Source organism: Astyanax mexicanus, chromosome 20 (genome assembly GCF_023375975.1).
Source record: "Astyanax mexicanus isolate ESR-SI-001 chromosome 20, AstMex3_surface, whole genome shotgun sequence".
Lineage (NCBI taxonomy): Eukaryota > Metazoa > Chordata > Actinopteri > Characiformes > Acestrorhamphidae > Astyanax > Astyanax mexicanus.
Window position 1 is genome coordinate 16,124,664 of NC_064427.1, and position 10,894 is coordinate 16,135,557.

The window sequence follows — 10,894 nt, forward strand, 5'->3', positions numbered from 1 at the left end:
AGAATTCAAGGATTCAAGGAGAATATATTGCCATTCACATCATGTGGTACATGAAGTGGAACGAAACTGTATTCTGATGGTCCAGTTACATCCAAAAGAGCAATTGTTAAAATGAGATAAATATAAGGATAAAATGAAATAGTAGCAGCATGGATTAGTGTAAATAATGAGCAATAACATGATAGTGTCTTTATTGTAATGTGTAAATTAATACTAATATTAATATGTAAATATGTAATGTAATTGTTTTAAATAAGCACTGTACCACAAATTACAGCATATGGTTTTATCTACAGTAGCTTACATTTGAATCCTACTAGACAGGTAACCAAATTTGGAGTGTGGATAGTGTTGTTACCCACTACACCACCAAATAAACTAGACAATTAACAATGGTGAATTTACATGAGCACACATCCTTGGGTGGAGACGTGTCTTTCCTAAATCAGGGGTTCTTAATCTTTTAGGGTTCCAAAAATTTTGCAACTGGCACTTTAGGAACTGTACGAGAAAAAATAAATAAAATAAAAAATAAATATATATACATTAAAATCACACTTTAATCACATTTTCCTAATTCCTATAATTCCCTATTTCCTAAGACTAAAGCTTGTAATAATATACAGGGGTTGGACAATAAAACTGAAACACCTGGTTTTAGAGCACAATAATTGATTGTGGTGATGGGCAGTTCTGGTGGAAACAGGAGAGTTGAGGTGCACTATGAATTCTGTGATGATTTGGGCAGCCGTGGTTTTATGCTTTTTGGATGCAATCCGGGTTAGCACCCCAACATTCCTTTCAGACAGCTTATTCTTACAGCGTCCACAGTTAATCCTGTTGGATGTGGTTGGTCCATCTTGGTGGTATGCTGACATTACCCTAGATACTGTGGCTCTTGTTGCATCACAAAGACTTGCTGTCTTGGTCACAGATGCACCAGCATGTCATCCATAATGTTGTGTGCATTGAAATATTTTGAGTAAAACTGTGCTCTTACTCTGCTAATTGAACCTTCACACTCTGCTCTTACTGGTGCAACAATGTGCAATTAATGAAGGTTGGACACCAGGCTGCTCCAATTTAGCCATGAAACCTCCCACACTAAAATGACAGGTGTTTTAGTTTTATTGTCCAACCCCTGTATATTTAAATGTACAGAAACCCACACACCTGCATGAGTCTCTCCAGTTGAAAGAACTTGCAGTGCAAATCTTCAAAGTTCTGTTTGAAGAGCTCCCTGAGACCATAGTCGAACATGATTTTCACCAGAACGCTGAACGCCTGCTCCTCCGGCATCTGGACATGTAAGATTTATATCATATAAGATTTCTACAAGATTTCTACAGAGAAGAAAAATACATTTTCCACAGATCCCACAGAACATCTGACATAAAAAACTTACATGTAGCAGCAGAACAGCAGCCAGGAAGGACTGTCCCTGACAGTATCCGATCTCTTCATCATAAACAGAGTACGCCTGAGAAACACAGAGACATCATCATTAATGTCATCATTAATAATAATACAGACATTTCTACCATTTTCTCCCAATTGTTTAACCCACTCAGCTGTATATCAGTCAGAGACTCTGCCTCTTTATTTTAGCATCACAGCGCTAACACTCAGAGGAAAGCGCAGCTTCTCGGTTCTGATACATCAGCTCACAGATGCAGCCTTGTGCTGATCCACATCACCCTAGCAGTGATGAGGGAAAAGAGAGAACGCCATCTACTGTACCCACACAGAGAGAGCAAGGACAACAACTGTGCTCTCTCAGGGCTCAAGCTGCATGACCGGGATTCGAACCAGCGATCTCCCGATCATAGAGGCAGAGCTTTAGATATCTGGACATTGATGGTATTTGAAAAACATTTTCAGGAAGTTTAACAGCTAAGTGCAACAGCTAAGAGCTAACAGTCTAACAGCTAACAGCAAAGTGCCAGGATGTGTGAGCACAGTAAAAGCTCTCTTCACAGTGAGACTATGCCTTTATATATAGAGACTACATAGAGACTTCAGTTTCTGAATCAGTTTCTCTGATTTAGCTATTTATAGGTTTATGTTTGAGTAAAATGAACATTGTTGTTTTATTCTATAAACTACAGACAACATTTCTGCCAAATTCCAAATAAAAATATTCTCATTTAGAGCATTTATTTACAGAAAATAAGAAATGGCTGAAATAACAAAAAAGGATGCAGAGCTTTCAAATAGCCTCAAGTAATGCAAAGAAAAAAAAACAAGATCATATCCATAAAGTTCATAAGTTTTAAGAGTTCAGAAATCAATATTTGGTGGAATAACCCTGGTTTTTAAATCACAGTTTATTTTCATGCATCTTGGCATCATGTTCTCCTCCACCAGTCTTACACACTGCTATTGGATAACTTTGTGCTGCTTTACTCCTGGTGCAGAAATTCAAGCAGTTCTGTTTGGTTTGATGGCTTGTGATCATCCATCTTCCTCTTGATTATATTCCAGAGGTTTTTAATTTGGTAAAATCAAAGAAACTCATCCTTTTTAGGTGCTCTAATTTTTTTTCCAGAGCTGTATAAAAGTTCTTATTTGATGCGATTGTGAGTTAAAATGTATAAGTTAAAATTAATATGTTAAACTTGTTAAAAACTTTACTGTAGTGGGGGTTGAATAATTTTGAATAAATTTGCTTTCTTGCACAAGCATGATGCAGACGGAATGCATGAAAATAATGAAAAAAGGGGTGAGTGGTGGGGTATAACCCTGGTTTTTAATCACAGTTTTTTTTTTTCATGCACTTGGCATCATGTTCTCTCCTCCACCAGTCTTACACACTGCTTTTGGATAACTTTATGCTGCTTTACTCCTGGTGCAAAAATTCAAGCAGTTCAGTTTGGTTTGATGGCTTGTGATCATCCATCTTCCTCTTGATTATATTTAAGAGGTTTTCACAAGAAAAACTCAAAAAGTAGTACAAAAAGTAAAGCAGCACAAACAGAACTTTAGTCAGGAGTGATTTTTTTTTCCAAATGACTAAATACACAACAAACCCAAATGTTGCAGCTGGCAGCGTATCCTTCATTTCTGGGCCTCTCGCGTTTGACACCTCCATTAAAACATTAAAACACACCTCTGGCCCACTTTCTCCTCTGAACTGTGTTGATCCTTCTTTACGCAGCGACTCCAGACTGGGGGAAATTATAAACCGGAGTCACATTAAACCTGCTGAACTCTTAATCGAGCCGGAGAGACGTCCCCGCGGTGCTGAAAGCGTAGCGTGAACTGGCTGACTTATTACCAGGTAAATACAGGAAAATCCATACGGCTCTGAGTGATGGAGGTAAACACCCAGAGAGGGGAGGGCTGGTGAATTATTAAGAAATGCCTAAAGACACTGATCAAACAATCAATCCCACACCTTACCCCCATCATTTACAGCCTTCACTATAAACCCACTGACCTAATAACTGGCAGTGGCCCAAGACACTTCGGTAAACAGGAATACCGTGTTAAAAGAGAAAAAAGTGAAAGAAAATAAAGCTACAACAGAAAACAGTGAGTAATACGTCTGCTGGTATATTACGGTCTGCACTGGTTTAAATGAGTGTCTCTAAATGGTGATATTCTGGTGAGTGACAGTAATGGACGTACATGAGGGTAATTAAGCCAGTGAAGTAAGGGCCTTTTTTAAGGTTTTTAGTTTGTTTTTTCAGGGATCTTGCACTTTTGCATTTTAAAAGGCAAATTTAATGCTTTTTAAGACCTTTTTAGACCACAATAAATATAATTTAAAACCCCAAAATCTAGACACAATTCCTTTGGGAGAAAATAGTTTGTTGTATTGGAAATCAAAACCGCTGCTAATATTAGAATGTTATCTAGCTTGCCGCTAATGTTAGCTAGCTAGCCGCTAACCTTAGTTCTCTGGACGGTAACGTAGCTTACTCTCCGCTTACGTTAATGTTAGCTAGCTTGCCAGTAATGTAGCCAACTCGCCGCTAATGTTATTATGTTAGCATGTTTGCTAGCTTGCCGGTAATGTTACTATGTTAGCTAGCTCTCCGTTAACCTTAGTTCTCTCCCCAGTAATGTAGCTACATAACTCTCTGCTAATGTTACAATGTTATCTAGCTTGCCGCTAATGTTAGCTAGCTTGCCGCTAACCTTAGTTCTCTGGCCGGTAACATAGCTTACTCTCCGCTTACGTTACTATGTTAGCTAGCTTGCCAGTAATGTAGCCAACTCGCTAGCTAGCTCAGCACTAATCTTAGTTCTCTTTTCAGTAATGTTAGCTAACTCACTGCTAAAGTTAGCATGTGTTTTTTCCACAGGTATTAAACCTACGGTCTTAAGATGTAATACCTACAGCAAATTTACAGTAAATTTAAGACCTTAATTAATCAGATTTTAATTTAAGACATTTTAAGGCTTTTTTGTCCTGCAGATCCTGTTTTTGTGTGCTTGTGTTCTAGAATTAAACAATTAAATTTGATGTCTGGATTCCCTTTTCCGAAGTTAATACACACACCCCACCCACTAGAAAAAATAGTTTTAAAAAAAGCCTCTTTTTTTTTTTTTTTTTTTTACAAAGCACCCATTTAGGGATAATATGGAAGCAAGTAATATGAAAGCTCATTATAAAAAAGAGTGGTTTCTACTAGGGCTGCAACGATTAGTTGATATAATTAACATTGTACAAATGTTCCTTAGTCTAGTGCTATCGGGAGGCATTTACATTCTACTAGCGCTGTGGTTAGCAGCTAACGCTAATGTAGATTAACATTAACATCCAGGACTCGTTTCACAAAAAAAAAAAAAAAAACATAAGCTGGTGTATATTAGGTATGTATTATTGCACTCTTTCTGTTTAGTGAGATTTATATTGGATATATTACGATTTATAGTTGTTATTGTTAATAAGTATATTTTGTAGTTTACTCATGACTGATTGCCATTCGTATACATATATAGAGACATATATTCTTCCATTAATCTATCACTGTTAAAATTCAGACTTTCACTGTGTGTGTTTGAGTGTTTTTCTCCTCACCTTACAGATTTTATACAGTGAGTCCTGACCGTCTCCTCCCGTGTCCTTAAAATAGTCATGTGCTGGAAATGTGCGGTTAATGTCTCGAGTGATGGCGCTGTCCTGAGGAGACTCCTGTTACCATACAGAGAAAGAGAGAGAGAGAGAGAGAGAGAGAGAGAGAGATCAGCAAACACATCCAGCATCACTTCAGTCTACCCTCCCACATCTCTGAATTCATTATCAGGTGAAACATCTGTATTCAGACACATCTGGGAGATTTCTGCCTGAAGAGGAATGCAGGGATAGATTCATACTCCCACTAGGGGGCAGTGTGTGTGTGTGTGTGTGTGTGTGTGTGTGTGTGTGTGTGTGGGGCAGAACACACAGCGTCTTAGCCAAGAACACACTGGTACACACTGTTCTTATTCCCAGTGGGACGTGTTCACAAAGAGTGGGGGGAAAGGAAAGAGAGAGAGAGAGAGAGAGAGAGAGAGAGAGAGGGAGAGAGGGAGAGAGAGAGCGCACGTAAGAAATAGAGAGCGTGTAAGAAAGAGAGAGAAAAAGAGAGATAGAAAGAGAGAGAGAACAAAAAGAGAGAGAGTATAAGAAACAAGAGAGATAACGAAAGAAAAAGAAATAAAGAATGATCTAGAGAAGGAGTGTAACAGCCAGAGTGCAAGACAGAGAGAGAGATAAAGAGAAAATGAAAGGGAGTGTGAGAAAAAAAGAAAAAAGAGAAAAAGTGTGTAAGAGCAAAAAAAAGAGAGAGAGAGAGAGTGTGTGGTATTGTTGTACAGTGCTGTTCACTGAGTACTGAAGATTATGATTATTATGATAACTTTTATGAAGATGCAGATTTCATTTTCCAGCAGGACTTGGCACACTGCCCACACTGCTAAAAGTTCCAATTGGTCTTATATAATATTCTAATTTTCTAAGACACTGATTTTTCGTTTTTTAATTGGTGGTAAGCAATAATCATCAACAGTAAAATAAATAAATGCTTAAAATAGATCACTCTGTGTTTAATACATCTATATAATATATGAGTTTCAAATTTTTGTGAACTGAATTACTGAAATAAAGTAACTTTTCAATGGTATTCAATTTTTTTTAGATGCTCTAGTTTATATGTGTGCGTGTTCACTATTCCTAAAGAGCGCTCTCTCCTCCTCTCTCTCTTTTCTCTCTCGTTTTCTACACTGTACACAGAGAGAGGGAGATCTAAGCACTCTGCCAGTTTGCGTTGCTCTGCAGAACAAATATCTTTTGTCAGTCTAAACAAAAACACAGCTCTTCTCAGGCGGCACTGCAGCTGTTTGCTTTAGTAAGTGGCTTCTGATAGAGAACTTGCGCGAGTGTCTTGTCTTGTTGTATTTGTTGGGACTGTTTTTAGTAGCGCTTGATCTCTGCACACGTTATTAAGCTGCTCTTTAGCGCAGGCTGTGAGGATCAGACGTCTGCAGGGGATGAACAGCGCTGGATTACGTAAGTGTGGAATAAAATTCTCAATCTGGAGACATGAGGACCACAGAGAAGTTTACTGTCAAAAATCAGGTGATGCAATATACATATATTATGATACAGGGGTTAAGATTTTATTTGCTGTGATATATAGCAATACTGTAAGCAAGGAGATATGTTGAAAAACACAATATAATATTCATGAAAGCTGAAGTAAAAGAGAGAAGTTACACTTTGTAAGCAATCAGAACAGTGGGGCATTATAATAGTACAACACAACTATGTAGTGGGAGGGGCTTCAAAAGAGAGGGAGAGTGAGGGAGAGAGAGTGATAGAGAAAGAGAGGGAAAGAAAGGGCGAAGGAGAGAGAGAGAGGGAGTGACAGAGTGAGGGAGAGAGAGGGAGAGACAAAGTGATGGAGAGAGAGGGAGAGACAGTTCAAGCAAGAGAAAGAGGGAGAGACAGAGCAAGTGAGAGAGAGAGCGGGAATGAGAGAGAGAGAGCAGGAGAGATAACGTATGTGAGAAAGTAAGAGAGTCAGTGGGAGTTGGCAAGAGAGAGAGAGAAACAGTGGAGGTTAGCGAGAGACAGCGCGAGTGAGAGAAAGACGGCGTGAGTGAAAGAGAGAGACAGCACGAGTTAGAAAAAGAAAGAAAAAGTGAGAGAATGAGAGAGCGCGAGTAAGGAGAGACAGGGAGAATGTAAGAGGGAGAAAAAGAGACAGCGCAAGTGAGAGAGAAAGGAAGACAACGCAAGTGAAAGAAAGAAGGTGAGACAACACGAGTGAGAGAGAGGAAGAGACAGCACAAGTGAAAGAAAGAAGGTGAGACAGTGCGAGTGAGAGAGAGGAAGAGAGCACGAGTGAAAGAAAGAGGATGAGACAGCACGAGTTAGCGAGAGAGGGGGAGAGAGCTCGAGAGAGAGAGAAAGGAAGAGAACGCAAATGAAAGAAAGAAGGTGAGAGCGCATGTTAGTGAGAGAGAGGGAGACACAGCACAAGGGAAAGAAAGAGGGTGAGACAGCGCGAGTGAGAGAGAGGGTGAGACAGCGCGAGTGAGAGAGAGAGGGTGAGACAGCGCGAGTGAGAGAGAGAGAGGGAGGGACAGTACGAGTGAGGGATAGTGGGAGAGACACAGCGGCGGTGTGTCAACAACTTAAATAATGTTTTTATTAGCTGTTTATTAGCTTTTAATGCCAAGTTTCGAAAACAGGCAACACATTTTTTAAAGATCTTTCAGTTCTCAGTGGTACCGAGACATTTCAGTTGGTACCTTTTTGGCATTCGTGAATTTTGATACCCAGCCCTAATAGTAAATCTGTTCACTTAATATGTGTATACACTCAACTGAAAGTCAGATACTATATACAGAATCTAGATGTTACAAACACATGAGCCACGGTTTGGACAACATTTATGAAGCAAAAGATAAAAAAAAGAGAGAGAGCACACAGTTTAGTTTAATTTTGTTTTTTCTTTGCTGGTTTCCTTTAACAGCAAATCTGTCCAGAACCTGTAAATCACATGACATGGCTTTAAACATCCCATCAGTGTGTATATGTGTGTGTGTGTACGTGTGTGTTTTTGTGTGTGTGTGCGCGCCTCTGAAGTTCATGCCATGTAATTTCCAGCCAGTTAATTTGTTCCACTTAAGTTACTCATTTAGCCCAGTTATCCAGAGTCCTGTTCATCTAAAAAACAGAGCAGAGCCTATTTCTGTTTATTAGACCCAATTAGCACATAGCGCTAACGGCTAATGACTGTCAGACACGCACATGCTCAGACGCTCGGCTGATGAACCTTATCTGATGAACCGGTACCGGGACACGCAGGAGGTCACATGGGCGGCAGAGCCGGGGCCGGATCCGCCGGCGTCCGGAGATCATGTGACCAAAAGCCTTTCATAAGAGTTGAGTTATAAACACAGATCCAGATCAACTAAACCAATTATATAAACCACAGCGCAGTACATCACCCACACGCCTACCTACTGTATACAACCTGCTATTAATACATTAACTCTCTCCCCCTCTCTCTCTCTCTTTTATCACGGGTGTGAAAGAGGGGGAGCTCGGGGAAAGAAAATAGAGAGAGAAAAGGAGAGTGGGATAAAAAGAAAGAGAAGCCTGTATAAAGGCAGATCAACAGAAAAAAAAAAAAAGAAACTAATTAGAGAAGTGATAAAAAATAATGACTGACAACAAGAGAAAGACAAATGTGAAAGGGAGAAGAAAAAAAAGAAAGAAAGAAAGAAAAAGAGAAAGGGAGAATGAAGGACAGCAAGAGAACGCGAGAGTTGTATTGTGTGCGACAGAAAGATATAGTAGGAGAAAAAGAGAAAGAGGAGTGTGAGAACAAGTAACGGAGAAAGTGAGAAAAAGAATAAGTGGCAAGAGAGAGGGGGAGGACCAGGAAGGGAGAGGGAAAGAGGCAGATAAAAAGGGTAGATAAAGATGGGGTGAGAGAAGTAAGAAAAGCAAGAGACAGTAAGGAATAGAAAAAGAAAAAAGGTGAAAATCTGAGAGTGAGATAAAGACAAAAAATTAAGTAAGATAGTGTGATAATGAGAGAGTCAGCCCACATACAAGACGGACAACAGGAGACAGAAAACAAAAAGTGAGAAAGAGAGAGAGAAATAAAATGAGTAAAAGAACACAGGTTAGAAAAACATGGAGGACAGAGAGAGATGGAGAGAGAGAGAGAGAGAGAGATGGAGAGAGATGGAGAAAGGGAGAGAGAGAGTCTGAGGACAGGGTAAAATCACATGCTTTGCCATCCTCTGATTACTGATAACAGATCAGCACCAATAAAACAAAAAGCTTTCTTTTATTTCAAAAATAAATAAATAAATGAAACCTATGAACAGTCTTTGTAACCATTGGTCACACCACCCGGCACACACACACACACAGACACACACACAGACACACACACACAAAGACACACACAAAGACACACACACAGACACACACACAGACACACACACAGACAGACACACACACAGACACACACACAGACACACACACACAAAGACACACACAAAGACACACACAAAGACACACACACAGACACACACACAGACACACACACAGACACACACACACAAAGACACACACAAAGACACACACAAAGACACACACACAGACACACACACAGACACACACACAGACACACACACACACAGACACACACACAGACACACACACAGACACACACACAGACAGACACACACACAGACACACACACAGACACACACACACAAAGACACACACAAAGACACACACACAGACACACACACAGACACACACACAGACACACACACAGACACACACACACACAGACACACACACAGACACACACACAGACACACAACGACACACACACACACACAACGACACACACACAGACACACACAACGACACACACAACGACACACACAACGACACACACAACGACACACACAACGACACACACAACGACACACACACAGACACACACACAGACACACACACAGACACACACACACACACACACAGACACACACACAGACACAGACACACACACAGACACACACACACAGACACACACACAGACACACACACAGACACACACAGACACACACAGACACACACACACACACTCCGAGACACAGAGAGTGGAGGTACAGTACATCCTAACTCTGCACCGTTCCAGTGATTTAACAGTTCGTTCTACTGCAGGGCGACCCAACCCCCGAAACACCCGTCTAACTCTCAGTGTAGAAACACATATAAAGAACATAATTCACCTAAACACACACTAAAGATTCTAATCCAGATCATTCTGCTGTTCATTTATCACTATTACATCCTGTTATTCACTACTGTATTTTATATTCTCTATAATAAAACGATCATTAGTAAAAAAGTGATTTACTCAGTATTACAGTGCTCTGGTATTTAATGTACTTAGTGTTTGTTTAGAAGCTAAACCCAAATAAAGAGGCAGAAGCAGTATTTACAAATTATGGCTATGGTTATGGTTTGTTTGGAGAGTCATGTCATCTGCTGCTGTTGATCCACTGTGTTTTATTATCAAGTCTAAAGTCAGTGCAGTTTTTTTCCCCACAAAATCTTACAGCACTTTATATCTTACAGCTTCCCTCTGCTGAGAAAAACTTTTATGGAAATGCAGATTTCATTTCATTTTCCAGCAGGATTTGGCACACTGCCCACACTGCCAAAAGTACCAATCGGTCCTATATAACATTCAAATTTTCTGAGACACTGATTTTTGGTTTTCATTGTTGGTGAATTTCATTACTGGTTAATAAACAATTTTATTAAATAATAGGTCTATGCTTCTTCAGTGTTGCAATGCTAATTAACATCATTCTGAACAGATTTCACTCATTCAGACAGCCCAAAAAGAAATGTGGGATC

At 39.8% G+C, this 10,894-nt stretch overlaps 1 protein-coding gene across 3 annotated transcripts in view; it reads right to left on the reverse strand.

Annotated features, from left to right (window-relative positions):
- Positions 1-10,894, reverse strand: part of LOC103040039 (rab GTPase-activating protein 1) — a 177,277-nt gene that overhangs the window by 38,393 nt on the left and 127,990 nt on the right. For all 3 annotated transcript variants that reach the window (XM_022680953.2, XM_022680952.2, XM_022680951.2), the window contains 3 exons: positions 5,030-5,143; positions 1,406-1,480; positions 1,174-1,299 (listed from right to left, as the gene is read on the reverse strand). In XM_022680953.2, the coding sequence (XP_022536674.2) occupies positions 1,174-1,299; positions 1,406-1,480; positions 5,030-5,143 (315 nt within the window). The remainder of the gene's footprint in view (positions 1-1,173; positions 1,300-1,405; positions 1,481-5,029; positions 5,144-10,894) is intronic.